This window comes from Ursus arctos, unplaced genomic scaffold, assembly GCF_023065955.2.
Source record: "Ursus arctos isolate Adak ecotype North America unplaced genomic scaffold, UrsArc2.0 scaffold_34, whole genome shotgun sequence".
Taxonomy (NCBI): domain Eukaryota; kingdom Metazoa; phylum Chordata; class Mammalia; order Carnivora; family Ursidae; genus Ursus; species Ursus arctos.
In genome coordinates, this window is record NW_026623030.1 from 2,884,232 (window position 1) to 2,910,622 (window position 26,391).

The 26,391-nt window shown below is 55.2% G+C and overlaps 1 protein-coding gene across 5 annotated transcripts; it reads left to right on the forward strand.

Annotated features, from left to right (window-relative positions):
- The first annotated feature begins 2,683 nt into the window (after positions 1 to 2,683).
- On the forward strand, positions 2,684 to 26,253 carry TOP3B (DNA topoisomerase III beta). Of its 5 annotated transcripts, XM_048221525.2 has the most exons (19): positions 2,684 to 2,766; positions 9,448 to 9,635; positions 9,710 to 9,892; positions 11,035 to 11,166; positions 12,634 to 12,740; positions 13,369 to 13,443; positions 14,696 to 14,892; positions 15,369 to 15,525; positions 16,300 to 16,413; positions 17,909 to 17,999; positions 19,429 to 19,583; positions 19,730 to 19,835; positions 20,560 to 20,706; positions 20,853 to 21,026; positions 22,235 to 22,363; positions 22,865 to 23,014; positions 23,568 to 23,668; positions 24,458 to 24,659; positions 25,691 to 26,253. In XM_048221525.2, the coding sequence occupies exons 3-19, from the start codon at positions 9,823 to 9,825 to the stop codon at positions 26,170 to 26,172; spliced, it is 2,589 nt and encodes an 862-aa protein (XP_048077482.2). In that variant the 5' UTR covers positions 2,684 to 2,766; positions 9,448 to 9,635; positions 9,710 to 9,822; the 3' UTR covers positions 26,173 to 26,253. The 5 variants fall into 5 exon arrangements, with proteins under 5 accessions (XP_048077482.2, XP_044235874.2, XP_026343667.2 ...); XM_044379939.3 differs by having other exon boundaries at positions 9,448 to 9,892; XM_026487882.4 differs by lacking the exon at positions 9,448 to 9,635.
- The last annotated feature ends 138 nt before the right edge of the window (positions 26,254 to 26,391 follow it).

Sequence of the window (26,391 nt, forward strand, 5' to 3'; positions counted from 1 at the left end):
TAAAATTAATAGACTAACAAAACAAATTTGAGAAAAAAGTTACAAGTTTAGAACATAGGCGCGTACACACACACACACACACACACACACACACACGCACACGGATCCAACACCTGTATAATAGGAGACCCTGAAAAGGAAAATATACAAAGTCAAGTACAAATAGTACAGATTTGAGAAAACTTTCCTTAAATTTGAAAAAAACATCTTTGAAACCATACATTCCAAGGGAAATGGTGAACCTGAGAAAACTGATCCCAATGACAGATGTGAGGATGTATTCTAGTAAAATCAATAAACTTAAAAAGAAACAGACTTTGGGCATTGCGGCAAAAGAAATCACTTATAAGAAAAAGAAAAATCGGATGATCAGACTTACTGAGAGCAACATTTGATACCAGAAGAAACTGGAATGACCTATTTAAGATATTCAAGGAAGGAAAACACGAGTGAAGGAGTTCAGGTCCAGCCAAACTGACTTCCAAGTAGAAAGGCCACAGTTATCAATATGCCACCATCAGCCATGAGGGCAGAGACGCACGTGGAGCCGGCATACATACAGTGTGAACACTAAAAACACAAAAATGACTTACAAACGATCGCGGTGACAAGAAAGTAAAATTTACCCAGCAGATGTCATGAACATGCTATAAGAGCCAAAAGGTTTGTGTCCTCACTTAATTTGGGGTCTGGAGATCTGAGCCACACAGGCTTAACTGAGGTGTCATAAGAGTGACAGTAATAACTAGATTTGTCCTCAGCCTGGAGCCCAGCAACAGTCAGGGGGGCCATGGTGCCCAACTTGGAGCCAGAGAACGGGTCAGGAATCCTAAGGGCTGACTGTTGTTCTTGTGGGTGAGGACTTTGGGGACCTGGCAGTTGCTGGGGCAGTGTAAGATACATTCCACAATGTTGCTGCCACTTCCTGTGCAGGATATGGTAACCATGTGTCTCAGGGACTCCTCCACTGAGGCCGGCTGAGTCAGCACAGACTGGGCCTGAAGCCTGAAAAGATAAAGAGAATGAGAAAGCAGTGAGAAGCCCTGCAGCCAGTGGTTGAGAACTTGGTTTCTGGAACCTGGGTGCCTCATCTTGAGAGCTGGCTCTGCCATTTACATCTGTGTGACCTGTTTCTTTATATGTAAAATAAGGATAATAATGATATTAATCATTGTCGTAATGAGCATTAAGCGCACTAATAATAGAAAGTTGCCTAGAATGAGTAAGTACTGGGTGAGTGTTAACTATTAACAGTATTATCGGGACCATGGCCCAGCCTATGCCCAGCGAGAGAGAAGAAAGAGCCAGGAGCGCTCTGGGATTCCATCCACCACTACCAGGCACCTGTGCAGGAAGGAAGGAAGGTCAAAGGTTCTTCCGAATCTGGGTCATTTGTCAACCTAAGGGTCCACAGGAAGGCCTGACCCACAGTTCCCTGGGAGATCTGTGCGGAGGACTCAGCTGCAGGGCTCTCCTGGCCAAGAGCAGAGGGCAGCTGCTGTTCCTCAGCTCTGACCAGAACACACTCTCCAGAGTCCCCAGAGCTGACCACTCAGCGCCCCCTGCTGGGTCCAGGCCACAGGTTCTATCTCCCAGCGCGCAGAATGAACCCAAACTGGATTGAAAGAGCCAGGGGCTCTGGTGTTGCCTCTCTACCAACTGGTTTCACCCCTTAGACCCAATCTTAGACCTGACACTGCCATAACAGTGTGGAAAACAGACTGTAGGGCGCAAGGGCGGAGTCCAGGGTACCAGGAAGGAGACAGGGCTTGGATCAGGATGGTGGCAGTGGAAGCAGGGAGGATTGATTGGATCTCAAACATACTTTGAAGACAGGGATGGTAGGATTTTCAGATGGGTCACAAGTGAGAAAAAGAGAGGAATCCAGCATGCTTTCAAGGCACGGGGCTTGAGCAACCAGAGAGATGAAGCTGCCATTTTGGAGATAGAGACCTTGCCAAGGAGTGGGTTTGGGAATCAGTTCTGTTTTGAAAATGAATCTCACTGTCACTTTTAATTTTTGTCATTTCCCAACCTTAATGTGACCATAAAACTTTTCTTTTTCCAGAGCATCTATCAGGGCTCCTATTCCAAAAAATGTAGGTTGGGGAAAGTGTCTACAGGGAGCAAGGGAAATAAGTGTATACTATTATTTAAGAGATATTTAAATAAGGTCATGAAAATTATTTTAAACTTCCATAATCCTAATGCTTTAACACACACACACAAATGCTTTTATTGCCCAATTCATCTTCCAGATATATTTTACACAGTTCATTCATTCATTCTACAAACGCTCATAGCATTGAAAGAAGCCTGCTATACACATATCTTCAGTTTTAATTATTTTAATTATTAGCATATATATTTTCATGTTTATCATCCAGTTTTTATAATCGTTATAAAATGTCGTTCTTGCTTCCCCGATGGCGGAGAAGAATAAGGTGGAGGCTCTTGGAGAGGCCGCGGGGAGGGGTCAGGATGGAGGTTTGGGACCTCTCGCTCCGCGCCTCCAGGGCCGCTGCGAGGAGGGGCCTGGGTGGAAGGTTGGGGAGCCCAGCCAACCGCGCCGAGGTAGGGCCGGCTGGAGGCCATGCTCCCGGTACGCGCCAACCGCGGAACCCGCGGACGCGGCTGTGCGCACGCCGGAGGGCAGAGGAGGGGACGCCAGCAGCGGCCGGACCCGGAAGTAGAGGTTGCCGAGCCCCCCCCCACCGAGTGAAAGCTGAAGCGGGAGCGCAGGCGGGAGCCGCGGTGGGCCTGCGGGTGAGCGGCGAGCGGCGGGCGACTCCGGGAAGTGGGCACGTTTCCCGAATGCTGGCCTGGCGCCGGGGGCGTCCCCAGTCCCGGGGCATGGGAAAGGATCCGGCTTTGTGCATATTCTCGTCGCCTCTTTTCCGGCGGCGTTACACCCTCCGCCTCGGGGCTTGCAGTGGGGGTTCAGGGAGGTGATGTTGGGCCAGCGCTTAGTCCGGTGCCTGGAAGGAATAGGCGCTACAGTTAATACCGCCCTTCATCGAACCGCCCTGCAGTTCTTTGGGTGCGGTCTGTTGTCTCGATCAGTTGTCACAGGTAGGGAAACTGAGGTTCCGGGAGGCAGTGCAGCGGTCGGGGCCACTCACGGCCCCCATGGCCCTGGCCCAGTCTTGAGGGCACCCTGGTGTGTTTCTCTGATTGTTGTTGGAAATGAAGGAGGGTCCTTTTGTGAACAAATTACTTGGAATCCAGGCGCAGTAATTTCTCGGCAGGTGAAAGGGAAGACGATGGCGTTATCTTGCCTATCACTCAGCCTTTGGGAACAGGACGTGGAGAATTCAGCCCGGAGAAGTCAGTCCACCGTGGGCTTGATGGCCATTTAGCCCTGGGATCCCTAAAGCCTTGGCAAAGGTCACCTGACACTAGTCTGAATTGTTCTGAACCTCAGTTTACTCATGGTTAAAAAAAATTACAAGTCCAGCCTTAGAGAGCGGTAGGCAAGATTAAACAAAGTAGCAGTTTATAGCAATTGCTTGCCTACCTGGGAGGAGCTCTCTTTCCCGCTTTTCCTGAAGCTGTGGGTATTGGGTTAAGTTACTAAGGTGGGAGATCCTAGGGCTCTAAATGCTGTTTGGACCACTGCTAGGCCTCCACTCCCTCGCTAAGTTCAGTTGTTCGTGAGACTGACAGGAAAGGACTTTATGTACTGTCCCAAAGGCCCCACACCATTGGTGGTATTGCTGGTGAGAGCTGACCGTCACTTTGGGCCCACCACTTACAGTTCTAGTTTGGGGTGCTAACTCCCTTAACACTGCTGAACTCCCCTTTTGAAATAAGAGAACAAGCTTCAGACTCAGCTTCAGTAGGAAACAAGGTCAAATTTGATTAACCATGTAGGTTACGGAAAGAACCTGGTTCTGACCATTGATTAAAGGTTTTCAGGGCCTAAAGGCTATAAAATTTCCCTTTTAAAAAAATATACATTTAAGCATTTTTTAAAAAGGAAAAACTTAAGTGAGTAATGACGTTGGCCGAGCAAAAGGGTTTTAAGATGGTATATGGTATAATGATGGTATGATCAAAGTTTGCAAACCATCGCTTTCAGCTTTTATTCTCCTCATTGACTTCCCTTTTGAAATTCAAGTGTGCCTTAATGGAAAAACGGAGAGGCCCCAAGATAATCACAGGAAATTAATCACAGTTAAGACTGCGGAATTCTTTTAAGAGGTAGAACCTGATGGAGTTAAATGAAAAATTTTTTTAAAAAGTACCTGGTAAGGACACAGGAGTTTCAACCACAGCTCAGCAAACTTCCCAGGTAAGATTTTCCCAGGAAAACCTCTTTCTCTGAGTCTTAGTTAGTTCTCCCTTGAGGTGGCCGTACTGGATCATCACCAGGGTCCCTTTCCCAGGATTCCATGATCCTGAATCCTTAAAGGAAGTTGAATTTCTTTCCTAGTCAGGGATACTCAGATCATTACAAAGTACTCAGGCAGAGCTGAAATATAAACTGTTGAACTAGAGACAGAGCTGCTAGAGACCTACACGTATCAGTGTGGAGCAGCGGCTAGTCTGACACACGGACAGGTGATCTGAAATCAGGACGGATGCTGGCGTGCCTTTGTACGGTTGTATCCCTAGCGCTGGATAAATGACATACTCCCCTTGAAGATGCTAGGGCAAAACATTTCTCTCTAAAGGGATCTTTAGAGAAGAATCTGTTAATTCTTTACTGAAAAAGTGTTTAGGATCCTTAGGTATGAAGAGGAATACTAGAAATCTAAAACTAGAAACTTTGACACCACAGGGGAAAAGGACATTGAGAAGTGTTTGCAGTACTCAGATGTAAAGTCCGTTTTTAAAATTTAGACAGCTAAAAGTATTCTTATCATTTACTTTGCAGGAGAAATTATTATTATTATTGGGGGTGGGTGGAGAGAGAGAGAGCTCATGGAAGCAGAGAGAGCGGGAGAGAGAATCCCAGGCAGACTTCCTGCTGAGCACAGAGCCCGATGAGGGGCTTGATCCCAACATCCAGAGGTCGTGACCTGAGTCAAAGTCAGCCACTTAACTGACTGAGCCACCCAGGCGCCCCTTGTCTGTACTTTGACTTCTTAGTTCTTATTGACCAGTCATATGTGTCCACTGCACTAAATGTAACAGGTGCGAGAGGGAGTATGGTTAGCAGGAGACCCCCCAGCCCCAGCGTCCAGACCCTGCCCCCAGCCCTGCCCCCAGCTGGTTGCATCCACAGGCGGCAGGGCTCCGTACAGTCACACACTTGACTCTCTTCATGTCATTTCTCTGAAACCCGATACCTACTAGTATTGACCGAGCAGATGCACTGCTTTCTACTTGCCGCTTGGTGTTCCACGGTACACTGTACTTTGATTTAACAACGCCCTGTTGACGTCCCCTAGATTGTTTCTAACCTTTGATTATGAACGCTGATGCTGCAGGGAGCTCTCCAGCGGCGTGTTTCATCACAGGTGCCGCTGTGTCCTGCCTTGGGAAGCCAGTGTCCACGCGGACAGTCTTGCCAGCGCCCACTGCTTGCTTCCACAGCCTCCTCTTCCCCTGCGGCCTCATCCCCCGCCCCATTCAGGCCCCACAGCACTGCTTGAGCTCTGCCAGGCACCTTGCCTTCTGGCCTTTTTTTTTTTCTTTGACTCCTGCTCTCCACTCTGGCACCTACAGTTTTTGGACGCTCCCACGTCCTCCCCTCCTCCTTACCCATCTTAGAGAATCATTCACCTCAACCCCAGCCCCTCTCTGTCCCTCATACTGCCCTGGCAGACCCTATCCCTGCTTGATCTAGCTGTCTGCCTGCTGTCAGCCTGCCCCCAGCGCCGCCTCCTGGCCTCAGTGTTTACACTTGCCCTGAGAGAAGAGTGGCCTTCCTTCTGGCCAGGGACCACCACGGCTTCCCACCCCTCATCCACGCAGATACATCACTCCAGCAGTTCCCTCCTCACCTCCTGCATCTTTTCTTTTCCCTCTTTGCTCGACTAGTTCTGTCGTCAGACAAACGTGCTGGCGTTTCTTCCATCTTAAAATGAAAAAGCCCACTGTTCCCTCTCCCCTCCTTCCAGGCCTTCTTGAGCTCCCCCCATCCAGGCTTTTACCGCTAGCACTCACTGCACGAAACAGCGCCCCTCAGGGTCATCTGGCACCTGCAAGTCTTGAGACCCCAGGGTCAGGTCTCCACGATCACCTCACCCGGCCTGTACCTCACCCGGCCTGCAGGTATCTGTAGCCTTCCCGGACCCCCAGCCTGGGCTCCTTTCCCGCTCCACACGCTGCCACGTGCCGCCACCTCCTCCGTGGCCCAGCTGGCTGCCTAGCAGGCAGCTCACATTTAACACACCGGACGCAGCATCCGTATCTTCGTCCCGAGCTGCTCCTTCCTCCCGGTTCCCATCTCAGCAAATGGGAATCCCATCCTGTAGCTGCCTAGGCCGGAAGCCCTGCAGTCATTCTCCACTGTCCTCACTTCCCGTTCCCAGTCCTTGGCTCTGCCTTCGGAATCTGCCCAGACCCCAAGTTTCCCTCGGCACCTCCACCACTGCTGCGCGGGGGTCCAGGGACTCCCTTCTTGGAGCAGCCAGAGGGCTCCCTCGAACACTTGAAGTCAGGTCATCCTGCTCCTGCGCTACCTCCCAGTTCCCTCAGAGCAAACCCGAAGTCTGAAGCCGCCCTCCCCGCCGTGCCCCAACCTTCCCTGGACTTCCCCCGGACACTGCAGGGCTCAGCCCTGCCAGTCCCTCCCCGGCTCTGCTTCACCGCACGTGGCACCCAGCGACATGCATTGAGCATGGAGTAGGTGCTCAGTAAGTAACGGTGGGATGCTTGGATTCCTTCCCAGCGGTGGGATTGCTGGGGATGTGCACCTGTAGTTTTGAGAGACATCGTCAAAGTGCTTCACGTATTGGTCGTTCCAGTTGGACTTCCACCACCTACATTCGAGTTTGCCTGTCAGCAGACCCTCGTCCATGTATGTGCTCACCCTGTGATCCTTGCTCCTGAGACAAGCACAAGCTGTACTTCTAATTTGCCGTGATGGGTGTTGTTGGCCATCATATCGCAAAAGGCTGATTTCCTCATTATGTAAACAATTGCTAAAAATAAGAAAACAGTTCGGCTGGGGAGAAAAAGGGTAAAAAATGTGAATAGACCGTCCACAGAAAAGGAAGGCAAATGCTTTTAAACAAGAAGAGGTGTGTTTCTGAGCTTCTGAAATCCTTAGGTGTCGTCTTCTTTTCATACCAAAGTTTATGTTTTCTTCTAGTATTTTTCTAGTTTCATCTTTTTGCTTAATTTCTGCTAGATCTGGAATCTGTTTTGGTGGAAATGATAAAGTAGGAGTCTAGCTTTAATCCCCCTCCCCAGAAGTTTGCCCAGTTGTCTCAGTAGAAGTCGTGTTGTTGTTTTTTTAATACAGTGTCATATTTGTCATTGTCAAGGCCATATGTAAAATGATCAGAAAGAAAGGGCTCGTTGTTTCTTTCATTTAGCCAGCAGGAATTAAATGTCCTATAGCAGTCTTGGAACCAGCTGTCACAGTCGCCAACAGTGATCCAGACCTCAGGCTGCTCATGTGCTATTAGGGAGATGAGACAGTAACTACCCGTGGCGGGGTGCACAGTCCCTTGTAATGGGTGGGGGCAGCAGGAAGCGCTTCGTCCTGCCAGCGGGTTCTGGGAGAGCTCTTTATTTGTATTTATTTTTAAGATTTTATTTATTTATTTGACACAGGAAGACAGCCAGCGAGAGAGGGAACACAACCAGGGGGAGTGGGAGAGGAAGAAGCAGGCTCCCAGCGGAGAAGCCTGATGTGGGGCTCGATCCCAGAATGCCGGGATCACACCCTGAGCCGGGCAGACGCTTAACGACTGCACCACCCAGGCGCCCCTGGGAGAGCTCTTTAAACAACAGTTAGCACTAGAGCCGGGCCTTCGGACAGTCGAGCTGCATCCTCTGGTCTTGGCGGTACATTCCACGCGAGGGAACAGAGGCTTGAGAATACATCTGACTTTAGGCAATGGTGTCCAGTTGAACTGGCCAGAGCACAGTCTGCAATGCTAGAGGTTGCGTGGGGCAGGCAGGAAAGTAGATTGGAAAAGGGCTGTTGAGTTCTGCTGGGGTCTGGATTCCCAGGCCAGTGGGTCTCAGGCCTAGTTTTGGATCAGAAGAATCTGGAGAACATGGCATTTTATAAAATGTCCCAGGCGGGGTGCCTGGGTGACTCAGGCAGTTGAGTGTCTGACGGCTCTTGATTTCGGCTTGAGTTATGATCTCAGGGTCCTGGGAATCCCTGCTCAGCAGGGAGTCTGCTTCTCTCTCTCTCTCTCCCTCTGCCCCTCCCCTACTTGTGCACTCTTTCTCTCTCAAATAAATAAATAAATCTTAACAAAAATTAGAAAGTGTCCCATGGCGTCCCGGTTCTCAGCTGAGGTGGAGATGCTGCTCTCAGCTCTGGGGGGCCAACAGAACCGTGCCCTGGGAGGAGGCCAGCCATCTGCCCTACCCCAGCCTATCGGTCCGGATCCAAAGGCCCCAAAGTCTTCCTAGCGTGGATTTGGTGACAGGACTGACCTGAGGTCATGGAACCACATCAGCTTCTCCCAAAGGAACCCAAATTCGTAAGGTGTTCATCTCTAAGCCTGTTCCATTGCCCTGGTTTGTCCAATGTCTTCAAGTTTCCCTAACCTTTTTTTCTTCCCTCAGGTTCAGTGTTTGTTATTTAAGTAAACTCTACACCCGGTGTGGGGCTTGAACTCACAACTCCGAGATCAAGAGTCACATGCTTTACTGACTGAGCCAGCCAAGCGCCCCTATTTTGGGGGTTTGAGTTTTTGTTGTTGTTTACTTTGTTTTGTTTTGTTTTAAAGATTTTATTTATTTATTTGAGAGAGACAGAAAAAGTGCAAGCGGGGGGCAGAGGGAGAGGGGAAGCTGACTCCCCGCTGAGCAGGGAGCCTGACATGGGGCTTGATCCCAGGACCTTGAGATCATGACCTGAGCCAAAGGCAGCCATTTAACTGACTGAACCAGCCAGGCACCCCATTTTTGTTTTTGTTTTTGTTTTTTTTTTTAAGATTTTATTTATTTATGTGACAGAGAGACAGCCAGCGAGAGAGGGAACACAGCAGGGGAGTGGGAGAGGAAGAAGCAGGCTCCCAGTGGAGGAGCCTGATGTGGGACTCGATCCCGGAACGCCGGGATCACGCCCTGAGCTGAAGGCAGACGCTTAACGACTGCGCTACCCAGGCGCCCCTCATTTTTGTTTTAAGTAGGCTCCATGCCCACCGTGGAGCCCAACACAGGGCTTGAATTCACAACCCTGAGATCAAGACCTCAGCTGAGATCAAGAGTTGGGTGCTTAACCGACTGAGCCACCCAGGCGCCCCAAAGAAATTGTGTTTACTTGTTTTTTGGGTTTTTTCTTAAAGATACGTTTATCTATTCTAGAGAGAAAGCACGTGCGAGCCGGGGACAGGGTCAGAGACGGAGAGAGAAACCCAAGCAGACTCCCCACTGAGTGTGGAGACCAACGAGGGGCTCGATCTCACAGCCTTAGATCAGACCCAAGCTGAAACCAAGAGTCTGACGCTGAACCAACTGCACCACCCAGCTGCCCCTGTTTTTCATTTTTTAAAGTGAGTTTCCTTCTCAGTGGTAGAGGTTCCATTAGAAGCGTTTCTGTTTTTGGTGTGTCTTTTCTTCTCTTCAGGAGTCAGCGTTGACAGTAGTGTTGAGCCGCAGAAGAGCAGTTTCTGAACTTCCTTGCCATCTCTCTGAAGCTGGAGTGTGAAGGGCCGAAGCCCCTGGCAGCTTTAAGACAAGATGAAGACTGTGCTCATGGTTGCAGAGAAGCCATCCTTGGCCCAGTCCATTGCTAAAATCCTCTCTCGAGGTAGGGAGGGCAGACCTCGGCGGGGGGGATCTGTAAGCATGGTCGTCTCTTTCTGTTTCCAGACGGTGACCCAGCCCTCTGGAGTTCACGTGGTTCACGACAGCGGGCGTTAATGCAGCCCCTCCGTCTTAGTCACTGTGGGATGTGTTTACTGCCATGGCCAGTGCGGGCCAGGGCTGGGACTCCCAAAAGGTACAGGCCCAGTTCACAGCCTGGCACCAGGCCAGCCACTGTAAGAACACAGTGCCTGTCAGCTTGTTGGTCATAAGCAGTAATCAGCCCTAGTAACTTACACAGAGAATTCACTGGAAGGAAGAAGACAGAGCCAAGAGCCCACCCTGGTCTAAGTCTGAGCCTGATCTTAGCCTCCAGTCTACATCTGAGGCCTTGCCATGGACACTGTCACCCCAGGACCCTTGCCACTGCCCTCAACCGCTACAACTGCAGCCTGTGTGCCTCACATCACTCGAGAGTAGCCACCAGGCTGACCCTTGTCTATGGCCGTCCTGAGACACCAAGGCACGAGCCCCGCTCTGGCCACTGGGGCAGGGGGGTGGGGTGCTGCTTCCCTTCCTGTCTCTGAATTCCCTCCAGATAGGAAGGGGGCCTGGGTGCTGGGAACCTAGAAATGGCACATGCCCACTGTGACCTCCCCTTGGCTGGGACAGCGGGCTGGCCTCTCTCTGAAGGGAAGGGGAGAGCTGAGAAGTGCCCCGTCCCCAGAGGCTAAGACAGTTTAGCCGAGGGGCTGTCAGCGGGGAGTATGAGAAGCCGTGGGACTTGATAATGAGGAGGCCCCCAGAGGCCTTTAAGTGAAGTTGGAAAGACGCGAGGCAGAAATGCAGAGGAAGGGCCCAAGAGTGTCTGCTCTTGAGAGTGTTCAGAGAGGGCGCTCCTGGCCTTCAGCCGACCCAGGGTCTGCGTGGCGAGCACACCACGCTGGTTGGTTAGCAGCGAACGGCGTTTCCCCTGAGAACCAGGACGTCTCGTAGCGCTCAGTTACCCGCAGTGGCCTGGGGACGTGCGCACTGACTGCTCTGGGGAGGGGGTGCTCTGGCCCTCCGAGAGGCAGCGTCTGGCCCGGGGCCGCCGCAGTGGCTGTGGCTTGCTGGAGCAGCCGTCACTGTACTTCGCCCCTGCAGGAAACATGTCCTCACACAAAGGGCTGAACGGAACGTGCTCAGTGCACGAGTACAGCGGGACCTTCGCTGGCCAGCCCGTCCGCTTCAAGATGACGTCTGTCTGCGGTCACGTGATGACCTTGGACTTCCTGGGTGAGCCCCCAAGCCCCTGCCCACCCCCCAAGGCTGAGGGAAGCCTTGCAAAGTGCTGCCATGGGTCTAGTTGGAGCCAGGGGAGGGCTCCAGGCAGAGAAGCTTGTGCAGAACCTGTGAGTCCTGAGGCCAGCAGATCACGGAGAGGTGCCCCGGAGTCCCTGGGTGAGGTGCCCAGAATCCAGGTTTTGGAGCTCAGTGCCCGTTGGGTCCCCATCCCAGAGATACTCCTTAGTCACTGCACGCCCTGTGCGCCTTCCTGTGCGTCCTGGAGGTGGTGGCTGCCCACCTCAGCCGTTTGGGAGGTGGTTCCTGCTGAATGTGACTGTTGCCCTGTGGTCATTCGGTGGCCGTCATTGTCATCCTTGTATCTTTGCTATCTGTCACCTTGGAAGAGCCAGCTTGAGTGACCCAACAAAGCCAGGTGCAAGGCCCCATGGTTGACAAGAGCCCGGCTGAGGTTCTGACCCCTGCTCCAGAGGCTCATGGGAGGGAGTTTCTTTTTTCTTTTTTTTTTAAGATTTTATTTATTTGACAGAGACACAGTGAGAGAGGGAACACAAGCAGATGGAGTGGGGGAGGGAGAGGGAGAAGCAGGCTCCCTGCTGAGCAGGGAGCCCGATGTGGGGCTCGATCCCAGGACCCTGGGATCATGACCCGAGCTGAAGGCAGATGCTTAATGACTGAGCACCCAGGCACCCCCCTCTATGAGTTTCTGTCCCACATGGTGAAGTGGGTCTTCCAGCAGTGTTATCCACTTCCCAGGATTGTTTGAGGACTCAGTGTGACAGTGACAGTAGAGAGCTTAGCACACAGCAAAGTCTCAACACTTGTTGCTGCTCAGTGACAACAATGACATTGATTCAGTTGTGTGGCCAAGCATTTGGACTCTTGAGTTTTATCACCAGCCAGCAGGCGGGGAGCTGGGATTTGAACTTGACTCTGTCTGACCCCGTTCTCCTAGGCTGCAGGAAATGGGGACTAAAAGAAAGAGGGCTCAGCGTGCAAGCACTGAGCCCTGAGTGGAGAAGTAGGTGGACGTACCAGTCGTGAAGCTCAAAAGATTGATTCCCCACGGGATCACCTGAGCGCCTGTCCTGTGCGCGGTCACATGCCGGGTGGGGGGAGAGTTACAGAAACTCAGGCTGGGCGAGAAGGCAGAAGTATGAGTGGTGCTGTGGCCGAGTGAGCCAGCCTAGGAATGGTGCTTCCGGCCACAGGGCATGTCCTGAAGTGAGGCTGGAGCCGCAGCCCTGCCCAGGGGTGGCTCCTGTGGGTGGCCACGGTGTGGTGTCACCTCAGTGGCCCAGAGGAACGAAGGCCTGGCTCTGCCTCCAGTTCTGGAGGCTGTCCTGGGCAAATTGTTCTCCAAGCCTCCCTCTCCTCCTGGGGTTATGACCACTGCAGAGGTCAAGCCCCGTGAGCCAAGAAGTGTGATTCAGATGTCACTGTGGCTATGACTTGTAGGAAAGTACAACAAATGGGACAAGGTGGACCCCGCAGAGCTGTTCAGCCAAGCCCCGACAGAGAAGAAGGAAGCTAACCCCAAGCTGAACATGGTGAAGTTTCTGCAGGTGTGTGGGGCGGGCTAGAGCACCGGCACCTGCCCGGGCTCCCCTTTCAAGAACCCAGAGGCCTTTGCTGGAAGCCCAGGGCTGGCCTTCCAGCCCTTTCTGTGAGCGCCCCCTGCTGACCCATGAGGCACCTTTCAGGCCTGTTCCTCGCTTTAGAACCATCCACTGGCCCACCTGGGCAGCCCTGTCACTCAGCCCTGGAGAGCAGAAATTCTGCTTTTTAAATTGTTTGGTGGTGGTGGTGGTAGTTTTTTTAGTTTCAGACAAATGCATACATATTATGGAAAATATTAGAAAGTAGAAGGAAGAAAAAATTATCTATAATCATACTACCTAAGACAACCACCATTAACCTTTAGGCTTATTTCATTCCAGCCCTCTTCCCGAGCATTTTTTGGGGTTAATATCATACTGCCTTTATAACCTTTGTGTGGCCAAGAAACTAAGTTCTGAGCGAAGTTCTCTGAGTAGCACATGCGGCCTGAGTGCGGCTAGCACCTGTGCTCAGGCCAGGCCCTGCTCTGGGCGCCCGTCCTGCTCCGCGGTGCTCAGGGGCCAGGGGGAGCAGTGTGGGTGGGCACTGCAGGCCAGGCCATGGAGGTATCAGTCGCTGTGTGCTGTGTGGCAGGTGGAGGGCAAAGGCTGCGACTACATCGTGCTGTGGCTGGACTGCGACAAGGAGGGGGAGAACATCTGCTTTGAGGTGAGAGGGGGGCCCACTGTGGTCCTCACTTCCGGCCTTCCCGCCCACTGTACTCGCAGTCACCCCATTCCGGGGGCTGCAGCCAGGAATCCGCTCCATTGCCTTAGAAATGCCTGTTTTTTCCCTCCTGTACTTGGGAAATTGCGTAGACACTTTCCAATGTGTGGACTCTACCAAGGGTAGGGGTGAAGGGTGTTACTTCCCCTGCTAGGGTGCACTGTGTGAGCAAACAGAAAGGGCAGAATTTTCTAGGTGGATGGGAGAGGGTTGGTTGTCAGCATCCCAGCCTACTGGGCACCTCTCAGGGACCTTCAGCCAAGGGTGGTTGCCACTCGGCTGCGTTCCTCACTCCTTTTCTCACCTCTGATCCTCATCCTCTCCCCACCCAAGATGCCCTCGCACCTGCCTCGGCTGCAGCCGTGGCACCCTCGCGCGGGTCCTGACCGCAAGTGTCCTCTGGTGCCACTTACCCTCCTGCCTCTGCACCCCCAGCTCTCACCTGGGGCCTGGCACACCTGGGGTCTCAGGAAATGCTTCCTATGTCCCAGCGTAGCACCCTCAGTAAACATGATCTCGCTTTGTCCCTGCCCAGATGCTCCTCTCCTGGCCCCTCCCCTGCAGGGCTGCTCCTCCCCTGGGGGGGCTTCGCTTCTGGGGGTGGAAGCTTATGGGGCTTTCTCCCCTCAGAAATGAAGGCACCTCTTTCCCGTAAAGAAGCTGCATGGCCAGGCTCCAGCGTGACTCCCCTCTCACGGCACAGCCTTCTTAGTCTGGCTCCAGGCCCCACGCTGTGCTCTCGCCCCGAGCTCCCACCTTGGGAGTGCCCGTGCCCTCCCCGCTCCTGCCCTTCGCCTTTTCCTCCTCATTCTACCCTTCCCTTTTCTTCAGTCTCTAAAAGTTCCACCCACCCCTCCTGGCACTCTGCCCTCTAGAAGGAAGGGAAATGGGTCAAGCGGGGTGGATTTCGTGACTGAGCTCCCTTGCATCGTCCGTGGCATTAGCATTTCCTGGTTCTGCGGGGGTGAAAGCAGAAGGTGAGAGAAAGGGCGGTAGGAAGGGAGGGGGGTGTTGGAGCAGGTGTGTCAGTGGAAGGAAAAGAAGCCATGTAGCAGGAGTGCTGTGGAGAGACTGGAACTTCTGGACCGGGAAGGGGACGGAGGAGGGTCTGGCAGGAGGGGGAGGGAGAGGAGTTGTGCCTCACAGGCAAGGCACAGACCCCCGAGGTGGGTGACCGCCGGGCCGCCTCCCCCAGGTCCTAGACGCCGTGCTGCCTGTCATGAATCCGACCCACGGTGGCGAAAAGACAGTGTTCCGGGCCAGGTTCAGCTCCATCACGGACATGGACATCTGCGCCGCCATGGCGCGCCTGGGCGAGCCCGACCACAACGAGGCGCTGTCGGTGGACGCCAGGCAGGAGCTGGACCTGCGCATCGGCTGCGCGTTCACCAGGTGCCGGCTGTCCGCCCTTTGGCCAGAGCGCCTGCCTCGATGGTCCCCATGGGCCGCCCTGGGCCTGCTTAGCGCTAGGCCAGCGTCAGCGTTCTGTGGAGGAAGCGATCTAGCTGATGGAGACCACACGGGGCCCCACATGATGAACAGGGTGTTCGTCTGCACTGTGGGGGTCTTGAGGAGGGGGTGGGGGGGATGGAACGGAATAGAAGGGTTTCCCCGCCCCAGGGGGGGTGGAACCTCTACTCTTCTCCCTTACCTTCCATGCCACGCGTGCTGCACACGCACGATTCCTCTCTACCCACACACACCCTCCCCGGGCCCCTCGCCGAGCGTGTCCTCACCCTGTCCCCTGTCTTCTGAGCACGGCGCCACCACCAGCTGGCCCCATGCTCGACTCACATGGCTGCTTAATGATGGTGTCTTGAGTGAATCCATGACCAGAATATCTTTCTCTGCCCCGTGCCTCCTTGTAGGTTTCAAACTAAGTACTTCCAGGGAAAATACGGCAATCTAGACAGCTCCCTCATCTCGTTTGGGCCATGTCAAACCCCTACCCTGGGCTTCTGCGTGGAGAGACATGATAAAATCCAGTCCTTCAAACCGGAGACCTACTGGGTGCTGCAGGCCAAGGTTTGCTTTCCCTTCCCTATGCATGCTGGGTCACTCCAGGTTCAGGCTGGGGACTCTGAGGGTTTGCCATCAACATCGTAGCCCTGCCAGCCCCCCAGGCCAAGGGCACAGAAGAGGGAGGCCAGAGCGGTCTGCGGAGTGCCCCAGCCTTCATAGGCCTGGATGCTTTGAATTTAGAGAAGCAGGAATGAAGTCAGCTTTGGCAGTGTGGGCAGGGGAGGTCACGCCTCAGAGCTGTCAGCTGTGATGGTCAGGTCCAAGGTCTGGACTGAGGGCCATAGGCCACTGACTTCAAACTTTTTGAAGCCATAGAACCCTTTTTCCAAATAAAATCTTCCACGTAAGCTGGTTGTAAGATTTAAAACATACTACAGAGCTGATCTGGTGACGTAGGGCTGGGGGCCCCTGGAAGGGCCACACCTTGTGCTGGCCAGATGTTAGAGGCTTGGCAGGGATGGCGTTTGAGGTGGAGATTCCCACACTCCTTAAGGACACAGAAGCCTCGGCTTTGGGCTCCCCTTGTGAGACCACCTGCCTAATCTCAGGGGAGAGGCCTAGAATCAGAGCAGCCTTCCCTTGGGGCGGGGCTGGGTCTCAGCCTGCGTATCTGTGCCCCTGCACACACCTGTACAGGTATGGCCATGAGGCCTTAGGGATGGGACCATTTTCCTCCCAGACAAGGAGCGGCTTCATCTACCTCAATTCTCTTCCCTGGCAGTGTGCTCACCTGGATGTTTTCTTTCCCATCTTCTCCTTTTATCCTTTTTCCTGCAGGTTAATGTGGATAAAGACAGATCTCTTCTTTTGGACTGGGACCGAGTGCGAGTGTTCGATCGGGAGATCGCACAGATGTTTTTAAACATGACAAAGCTGGAGAAGGAAGCCCAGGTGGGCCTGCCCTGCCCACATCTGTCACGTTTGCTCTGGGTAGAGTAGGCCTTTAGGTTCCTCTGGCTGGAAGAGCAGCTTGTGACCTAGGGTCCCATCTTTGTCTCCTTTTTGGAAGCAGACGTGTTTTGCAAAAAAGAACGGTCACTGATGCTCGCCATCACTGCAGTGTGCTGCTCCCCTCCTGTGTACCAGGCACTGCCCCGCATCCACCCCCTGCCAGCCCCTTTCCACGTGACCCCAGGGGCATTCTCTCCTTTTGGCAGGACTCCATTTCACACAGATGTCCCTTTTCTATAATATTGAACGCTAACAACTTCAGAGGGACCTGTGTGCACGTCAGTGAACCTGCCCAGGGTCACACAGCTAGCATGGGATATCCCAACCTCGGTCAGCTTTCATGGCTTATGGTATTCTGTTTCATACTCAGGGTTCATAGGAATTTGAGGGTCATGTGCTTGGCTGTTAGGAACAGGGTGATGCCACTTGGCAAGGGGCTGGCTACCCAGGGTGGAGGCAGTTCTAACACTATCACAGCGGCTCGCAGCCTTACCAGCTACCAGAGTCGTGGAGGCGTGGCCTGGCCTCCTGCAGTTGCCTCCTCTTGTCCTTTTCAAGCTTTTCTTGGGTGCCCTCTGCTCGGCCATGCAGTTGACTCAGGCTTCCAGAACTTTCTCCAAAGCTGCTTCATACTTTTATCCTCAGTCATGTTCAAGAGACCCCTCGCCACCATCTCCAGATCTCGCCCATGGTGATCCCAGCCTCCCCTGCAGCGCACACCCATTTGGGCCTAAATTTGCCCCCACATTTGTCCGTCTGGAATTCAGAAGGCACTGCCCTGCCCCGTCGCCAGTCTCCATGGGATTGGGAGGGGCAAGGCATCAGAACTGAGTTGTTTGGATTGTTTTTGCCACAGGCAAGACAGACAGCTCACAGCCTTCAGCCGAGAGTTTGAAGTTAACCCGTATTTTATTTAAACTGCATGGTGTTTACAAATATTTCAGAATAGTTACCAACACTGGAAAATTACAAGATTTCACATAAAAGTCCTGATTTGCAGTTTTTGTTGACGACCTGGAAGATGGAGCAACACCAGTAAGCCCTGGTGGGAGTGCTTGGGTTCAGCGAGGGGCAGGTGGCTGTCCCTGAGGTGGGCCTGCGCTCCGTGGTCTGGCCCAGGTTTCACCTGCCATCCCCGTGGCCTGGCCACCACTGGCTCTTGGAGGATTTTGAGTTTGCAACCCTTTCTCCTGGTTCTTTGCCATTCTTCCAAGTTTTCTTTTTCCCTAGGAATTCTCTAGAAAAGGATTTTTTTTCTTTTTCCCTTCCTGGCCCTAAATAAATATTCAAGTCTTAAGACCACTGTGAAGAGTGAAATCGAGAAGCAGGGAGACCAAATAAATGAAACCAGACCCTTTGCCCACATATCCGGATTCTCTGTTATGGCATCTTTCCCCCTGCTGCCCCGAATCCCTGAATCTGTTCTGTCCTCTAGGTGGAGGCCACAAGCAGGAAAGAGAAGGCCAAGCAGAGGCCCCTCGCCCTGAACACTGTGGAGATGCTGCGAGTGGCTAGCTCTTCTCTGGGTATGTAGGGGCGTTCCTCTAAAGCCCACAAAAGACTTCTTAGGACAGGCCCGCAGTGAGCCGTTCAGGGCCCAGGCAGCGCCTGGGGGTGCAGGGCCATGCTGATGCTCTCACCTGTGCCGGCATTCTCCCTCACGCTCACCTGTGTCAGGGAACAGCCCACCTGCAGTGTCCTGTGAGCCTCATGCCGAGTTCATGTCTCTTAAATTCCAGAGTGAAAATAACCAATAACAAACTAACAAACACACGAGTGGACCCCTCTTCAGAAGATTATTGCTTAACATTCACCAGCTTCTTGGAATTTGTGTGGGGAAAACTCAGACCATTTTGTATTATCAGACATCTGTGCAGCCACTGCCCGGGCTGAACACTAGGAAGGCCATGGTCAGGGACCCCCTGCAGGCAAGCCCTCCTGTGTCACTGGCTCAGTGGAGTCCCCTCAGAGGCGTTAGACCATGGAGGTCCAGCTCTGGACCCAAATTCTGGTCCAATCTCAGCTTGGCTACTTTCTTTCTTGTCCTGGAGCCTCAGTTGCCTCACAGGAACATGGGGTGACCATCGTGACCATCTCTGGGCGTTGGTTGTTCTGAGGATGAAATGATTGAAATGGTGCATCCTCACAGGAGCAGGGGCAATGACTGCCAGTACCCGAGAGGGGCATCCTGCCATCCGCACCCCAGAGCGCCTTCCCTGGTGTGGGGAGAGAGGCCAAGAGTCGGAGGTTGCTGCTCCAGGCCTGTGTCCTGCAGGGCGAGTGTGACCAGTGTTGGCGTAACCTCTCTGAGCCTTGTTTCCGTGGTAGTGAGGTGTTGGGACTGGAAAGTCAGCCTTCTCTGACAGCTGTTGGCTTCAAGGCGTTGGTGGCCTCTGCGGCCTGGGGAAGCTGGGCAGTGTCCTCGCAGAGTGGCACCTTCGGGGATCCTCAGAGGGCAACAGTGACACTGAGTGACCGCCAGCCTCTGCTGGTCAGGGAGAAGCAGGAGGACAAGCCATCCCTCAGTGGTCCTGGGGTGCCATGAAGACAGAACCCAAGGGGCTCAGAAGGGGTGGCCTGTGCTAATTCTGTTGTCATAGAGGGACATCAGGTGACCCTGAGGCAGACCCCACGCGCTCCATGGCCAGAGTGTGCAAGATCGGCACTCTTCAGGCCACATTTAATCAGCATAGCCGATGTCGTGAGGGTGACACTGTAGAGCATCCCTGTCCTGGGTCCACCTTCACAGGTTCAGGACCTCAGCCTTGGAGAATGCTGCCCAGACACGGGTGCCTGGCCAGCAGCTCCGTGCACTTGTGGCACCCACTCAGAACCTTCCTCACCTACCAGGAGGCCCTGGCCACCTTTGGTGGGGAGCCTGAGTGCCCAGGCCCATGTGCAGGACCCTGGCCATCCCTGGCATTCTGGTCCAGCAGAGCCTGCCCCCTCTCGCAGGCATGGGGCCACAGCATGCCATGCAGACCGCCGAGCGGCTCTACACGCAAGGCTACATCAGCTACCCGCGGACTGAGACCACCCACTACCCCGAGAACTTTGACCTGAAGGGCCCTCTGCGGCAGCAGGCCAACCACCCCTACTGGGCCGACACGGTGAGCAGAGCCACTGGGCACACTTGTTGCCAGGATCTTGGGACCCAGCCCAGGCACTTCGGCCAAACCCAGAACTGGCACTGGCTCCCTCCCTGTGGGAGGACGGCTGTGCCCAGACTCACACCGCCTTGTCTTCTCTCCCTCAGGTAAAGCGCTTGTTAGCAGAAGGTATCAACCGGCCACGGAAAGGCCACGACGCTGGCGACCATCCCCCCATCACCCCCATGAGGTCTGCCACAGAGGCCGAATTAGGTATTGGGCACTCCCTGCAACACACACACACACACACACACACACTCTCCAAGCTTCTGGGTGGGAAGCTACCGTCACATGGCACCTTTGGACAGTGTTAGGCCCCATTGGCAATGGGGGCTCCCTCCCTCCCCCACCTACCCCTGACTGTGGCAGAGGGGTCACCTGGAAGTTGCGTTCCGTTGCGGTGAGCCAGGACAGGAGTGAAGTGGCGGCAGGTGTGTGGTGGCGCTCCTGAGTGCGGGGTGTAGGTGGCTGCTCGCAGGAGGCGGGAGCGGGAGGGTGAGACAGACGGACAAGGATGGAACAGGACAGCGCCAAGACAGGGAGTGCTAGGGCCCAGCCTACCAAGGCGGTGCTGGCGGCCTGTGTCCTGGGAGGAGGCAGGGAAGGGGAGAACTGTACCGGTAGAGACGGGAGCCTCTGTGCACAGCCCAAGTTTGAAGTGATGGTGGCAAGTCAGTAGCTGCGGACCAGCCAGGCCCTGAAGAGCAGTCCCATCCAAAAGCAGGGGTGGGAGGTGGGAGCCGTAGCTGTGAAGGAACCACCATGGCCAGGAGACTCACTTTCCCTTCCTGTGTGTTTCCTCCTCCTCTCTCGAGCTTCGGTGCGGGCCAGCCCTGGCATCCCATGCCGACAGCCAGGGCCCTGCTGCCTGAGTGAGAGTGCTGGGGGTCCTCGGAGCCAGGCCCCGGCCAGTGACTGGCTTCCGTGCCTGTTGCAGGGAGCGAGGCATGGCGGCTGTATGAGTACATCACCAGACACTTCATCGCCACGGTTAGCTACGACTGCAAGTACCTCCAGAGCACCATTTCCTTCCGAATCGGGCCCGAGCACTTCACCTGCACAGGGAAAACCGTCATCTCTCCAGGTAAAACTGCAGGTCCCAGCTTGGCTCCTCCCACACCTCCCCAGACAGACGGAATGTTCTCCATCCGACCTGGGGAGGAAGGCCCGGTGTCTTGAGCCTGGGCTGCCTGGGACGGGCCCCTGAGTGGCAGCACCCTGTGTCTCCAGGCTTCACGGAGATCATGCCCTGGCAGAGCGTGCCTCTGGAGGAGAGCCTGCCCACCTGCCAGAGGGGAGACACCTTTCCCGTGAGCGAGATGAAGATGCTGGAGAAGCAGACGAGCCCGCCCGACTACCTGACGGAGGCCGAGCTCATCACGCTCATGGAGAAGCACGGCATCGGTGGGTGCACCCACCCTCCCACCTGCCCTGGCCCCAGGCCTGAGGGTCCCCAGCCCAGGACCGGGGTCCAGCAGACGGTGCTTCCAGAGCTGCTCAGTGACCCCTCCGTGCCCAGCACCTGGTAGCTGGGGCCCGGGGTGTGGCCAGCTCCCCAGGCAGTGTTCACTCTGCTGGGAGCTGCCTGTCGCTCTAGAGGGCCGCGGACTGTCCAGGTTGCTGTACCGGGCTTCTGCTCTGTCACCAACAGTCGTGACCCGTGACGCCTCACCTGAGGCTGGGGTTCTGGTGACAGGGGCGGCCTCAGCTGGAGAGCTGAGCCTGCTTCTTCCAGGGGCCTGGGTGCCTGCGGTGAGTCCTGCCCTGGGTCCTCAGGTCCGGATGCTGTGGGGTGTGGGTGCTACTCCCCCAGCATCCTCTGTCCTTCCCCATTGATAGGACAGCTATGGCTCCCCAGACCCCATGGCCAAAAGGAGTTTGTGTCTGCGAAGAGGGCTCTTGCGACCTTCTGAACAAGACAGCCCCAGGGCAGCGTGAAGAGGCTCTCCGCAGGGGAGCGCTGCCACAGTGGCTAGAATGCAGTGGGCACAGCAGGGAGTACGCTGGGTTCAATCCCAGTCCCAGCATCGTCCTTCAAGTGCAGTACCTTAGTGGTCTCCTTGGGCTCTGAGCACCGTCTAAGGAGGCTCGTCAGCACGCAGATTAGTAAAGGCAGCATCTGGCAGGGCCAGGTGACCCTGAAGTCCCTAGGGGAGGTGCTGCCCCAGAAACGGATCATGAGGGACCTAGGAGCCAGAAAGTGGGCGATACTGAGCAGGTTTCAGAGGGGACGATTTGGCAGGGAGCATGGGCGTTCCTCTGTGTTCAGAGGTCTCGAGCCCTGATTCTAGAAGGGACGGGTGTCTCAGGATCGAGGCAGGAGAGGCCGAGGAGCTCACATTTCCCAGGTGTGAGGGGCAGGTAGAATGAGCTCCCGTGACGTTGGCAGAATTCCTTAAGCTCTGTGAGCCCCTGTGTCTGTAGATGGGGATTAGACACCCAGCACTGGCTGGGAGGGCCATTTTTGGATTCATAAGACCATTCTCGAAACACATGCTGCAGTGCCCCACACACTGTTGGCCAAAAACCAGGGGCCACGTGGTGGGCAGACGTGGAGCCCTACAGTGTGACAGGAGCAGGCTGAGGAACCCCAGGACCTGCGTGTGTTTCAGGGACAGACGCCAGCATCCCCGTGCACATCAACAACATCTGTCAGCGCAATTACGTCACTGTGGAGAGTGGGCGCCGGCTCAGACCCACCAACCTGGGCATCGTCCTGGTGCACGGCTACTACAAGATCGGTGAGTCTGGCTGCCTGTGGCTCCCTGGCTTCTGCCTGGGCTGTGATGCTGCGTTTGTCAGCCCACACCCTCTGAAGGGCCCTGCCACAGGGCCCCAACTCCCACTGCAAGGGTGCTACACCGGGCCCCCTGAGGACGTGCCCCTGCAGGAGCTCTGTGTGGTTGATGGATGAATGGACAAGAGCAAAGGATCCAAAAGGAGAGGTGCAAGGGGCTCCTCCCCACAGACTGGCTCCTGGTGGGGTCCAGAGCTGTCTGCTCTGTCCCTTAGAGGTTTCAGGGGGACCAGGGGAGATGGCGGAGCACAGGCCTGGCCCAAGGACTTCCAGGAACTGTGACACCGTCCTAGAAACAGAATGTCCCTGGCCACTCCACACAGGATTTTCTGGGTAGGAGATCAGGAAAGGCCTGGGGTCACGGGACTCCAGCCTGAGCTGGCGGGGGCGGCCACAGCCCCTCGGTGCAAGTGCTCACAGTGGCACCTCACCACCCCCCTTGCAGATGCAGAGCTGGTGCTCCCCACCATTCGCAGCGCGGTCGAGAAGCAGCTGAATCTGATTGCCCAGGGCAAGGCCGACTACCGCCAGGTCCTGGGCCACACACTGGACGTCTTTAAGAGGAAGTTCCACTACTTTGTGGACTCCATTGCCGGTGAGGCCCACCTCTTCCCTACCCCTGGGTCAGGGCCACCACGGCCGTGTGGGACCAGCATCCAGATCTGGGCTCCAGGCTCTGGGGCTCCGTTGGGAGAATGAGGCCGTGGCGCCTCACTGCTGGCCGTCATCGTCATCGGGCTAAAAAGTGGGCATCTTGGTGCCTGGGTGGCTCGGTCAGTTAAGCTTCTGCCTTTGGCTCAAGTCATAATCCCAGGGTCCTGGGATCCAGTCCCGTATCGGCAGGGAGCCTGCTTCTCCCTGTCCCCTTACTCTTCCCCCTCTGCTCATGCTTTCTCTCTCTCTGTCAAATAAATACAATCTTAAACAAAAGAGCAGGCATCTTACCACCACGTGCGAGGCAGCCAGCTCAGGTGACCAGTGAGGCTGCTGCTCTGCCTTCCCCTGACCCCTGCACCCTCGGGGATAGAGACTCACTGTCTCAGATCCTTGCCCACTCATGGTGGCCTCCCCCCACCGGCCTGTCCAAGGTGGAGGTGGGCTTCCGGCCCCGGGAGGATGTGACTCTTCCCTGCACTGCTTGCCCTCAGGCATGGACGAGCTGATGGAGGTGTCTTTTTCGCCCCTGGCGGCCACGGGCAAGCCCCTGTCCCGCTGTGGGAAGTGCCACCGGTTCATGAAGTACATTCAGGTAAGTGGGGTGAAGGGCTGTGGCCGCCCCTTCTGGCCTCTGGCACCCCTGTGCACAGACTCGAGCAAGTCTTGTCACCTCTGGAGGCCTCTGCTTTATCTTCAGTCCTACAGGAATAATAGTCTTGGTCCGGGTTGTCACACAAGCGTGAGAGGCCTACTGCAGTCTTGCCCACAAACACCGACAGTGTCCCCCTAGCCCCAGGAACACGGAAGCTGTGAGGCCGCTGAAACACATTGTCCGTTTTTTCCTAACAACACATTATTTGCTGTCCTGGGTATTCATATACACGCAGGGGGTTTAGAACTGCCTTTCTTCATACGTGCAGTAAGTGTCCTGAGACTCATGGCCAGGGGTGCTTGCCTGAGAGCTCGTTGCCTGGCAACGTGTTCCACGTTATGCATTACGTATTGTGTGTTATGTGTTACGTATTACATATGACACGTGTATTTGTATGTCTGTATTCTGCCGGAGGTATACATATGTATTATGCATTATGCATTGCTGTTATGTATTACATAGTACTTATGTATTATATAAACAATGTATTAGGCTGTGTATATAATATATCATGTATTATGTATTACATGTTACATTTTCTGTATCAGGTATTATGCATGACTTGTTACATGTTGCATATTCTGTGTAATGTGTCATATGTTATAGATTACGTGTTACGTGCAACATGTATTACATGTTACCGGTTACTTTGGTATCATGAGAGTGAGGGTGGGCAGGAGAGCTGGGTGACCTCGGTGACCCCAAGCCCCCTCCCTGGTGCTACTGTAGGCCAAGCCGAGCCGCCTGCACTGCTCGCACTGTGATGAGACCTACACCCTCCCCCAGAATGGCACCATCAAGCTCTACAAGGAGCTCCGGTGCCCACTGGATGACTTCGAGCTGGTCCTGTGGTCATCGGGCTCTCGGGGCAAGAGCTACCCACTGTGCCCCTATTGCTCCAACCACCCGCCCTTCCGAGACATGAAGAAAGGTGAGTGCCGTGTCTCTGGGCCTCAGCCGCTCCCTCCAGAGCAGGGGCTGCCCTAGCCCCTTGGGTGTCTGTGGTACCTCTTCTGGCCCTGCCCCTGCCCCACACCATGCTGGCCTCTGAGGGGCCCTTTCCTGGCCCCAGCCCCCATGTTGGCATGGGGGTAGGAGACCTGGGGTGGATTTGGGCACTGCTGAGGCAGACCCAGCCATCTGCCCCTCTCCGTGCGAGTCAGAATTGAGCAGGCAACTATAGTCAGCTCATTCGGGACCTGGGCAGTAGGCATGCCGTGCCCCCTCCCGGGCTAGGGTGAGCAAGAGGATGCAGCAGGTTGGGGGACCTCTCCTGGCAAGGGGTGTGCCCTAGGTCAGCGTCTACCACTGTTCTCTCTCCTAACGGTTATTACTAGAGAAAGGAGAGCATGTGTCCAGGTGGGACCGAGAGTCTAGAGGGGCCCAGGGCCCAGCACACTCACCCTTGGCTGTGCTGTCTCCTTATACCCCACCCAGCCCCTGGGGTGTCATCACGCCATGCTATAGATGGGAACGAGGCACAGCCAGAGCCATCAACCCACGTTCACCTGGGGGTCTGGGGAGCCCTCAGGGGTCTCAATTCACCCCTTCTGACTCAAGCAACAGGGACGGTCTGCATTGAGCTGCTGGAGTCACTGAGGCCCTTCCTGCCCTACAGCGGCTTCCAGGGAAGCCGGTGGCCCGTGTGACCTAGTGGCATAAGAGCCACTTGGAGCTGCTGGGAATTAGCTGTGGAAGCAAAGCGAAGGGGAGGATGAACCTGGCTGGAGGCCACCAGGAAGGCCTTCTGGAAATGATTGGGGGGCTGGCGCTCAAAGGTTGAGGAGCTTTTAGAGAAGCAGAGAAGCAGGGGCAATGGCGGTGGGAGAATCCAGAGCCAGGGTGAGCAAGGCTGAGAGGAACGCTTTCTGCAGGATGAGGGATCTGGACCGTGAGGCCCTGGGAGAAGGTCCCTGGGGGGGGGATGGGAGTGCGCATCATGGGCCGCCCTCTCTCCGCCAGGCATGGGCTGCAATGAGTGCACGCACCCCACCTGCCAGCACTCGCTGAGCATGCTGGGCATCGGCCAGTGCGTGGAATGCGAGAGTGGCGTGCTGGTGCTGGACCCCACCTCGGGCCCCAAGTGGAAGGTGGCCTGCAACAAGTGCAATGTGGTGGCACACTGCTTCGAGAACGCCTACCGTGTGCGCGTGTCCGCCGACACCTGCAGCACCTGCGAGGCTGCTCTGCTCGCCGTGGACTTCAACAAGGCCAAGTCGCCGCTCCCGGGTGACGAGACACAGCACACGGGCTGCGTCTTCTGCGACCCCATCTTCCAGGAGCTCGTGGAGCTGAAGCACGCGGCCTCCTGCCACCCCATGCACCGTGGTGGGCCAGGGAGGAGGCAGGGCCGAGGGCGGGCCCGAGGCCGGCGGCCCCCCGGGAAGCCCAGCACCAGGCGGCCAAAGGACAAGATGTCAGCCCTGGCTGCCTACTTTGTATGACGGCCCCACCGTCCCTCACCAGGCACCACACTGGTGTCCTGTGGGCCACGGAAATCATTAAAATGCATTTTGTCTTCTCCAGAGCAAGCAGCTCGGGACCTTACACTGGTGCCAGAGGGTTATGGAGTCCTCCCTGCCCGTCTCCTCCCTGCTCCTCCCGGTCTCCCTTCATTCTGCACACATCACCTGAGTGCCCTTGCTCTGCCCACACCCTGGTGC

Bases quoted from the DNA above. Each gene is read 5' to 3' on its own strand.
- TOP3B (XM_044379939.3), top strand. From the start codon at position 9,823: ATGAAGACTGTGCTCATGGTTGCAGAGAAGCCATCCTTGGCCCAGTCC. The intron at 9,893-11,034 runs GTAGGGAGGGCA...TCGCCCCTGCAG, and splicing joins TGCTAAAATCCTCTCTCGAG to GAAACATGTCCTCACACAAA. The intron at 11,167-12,633 runs GTGAGCCCCCAA...TATGACTTGTAG, and splicing joins GATGACCTTGGACTTCCTGG to GAAAGTACAACAAATGGGAC.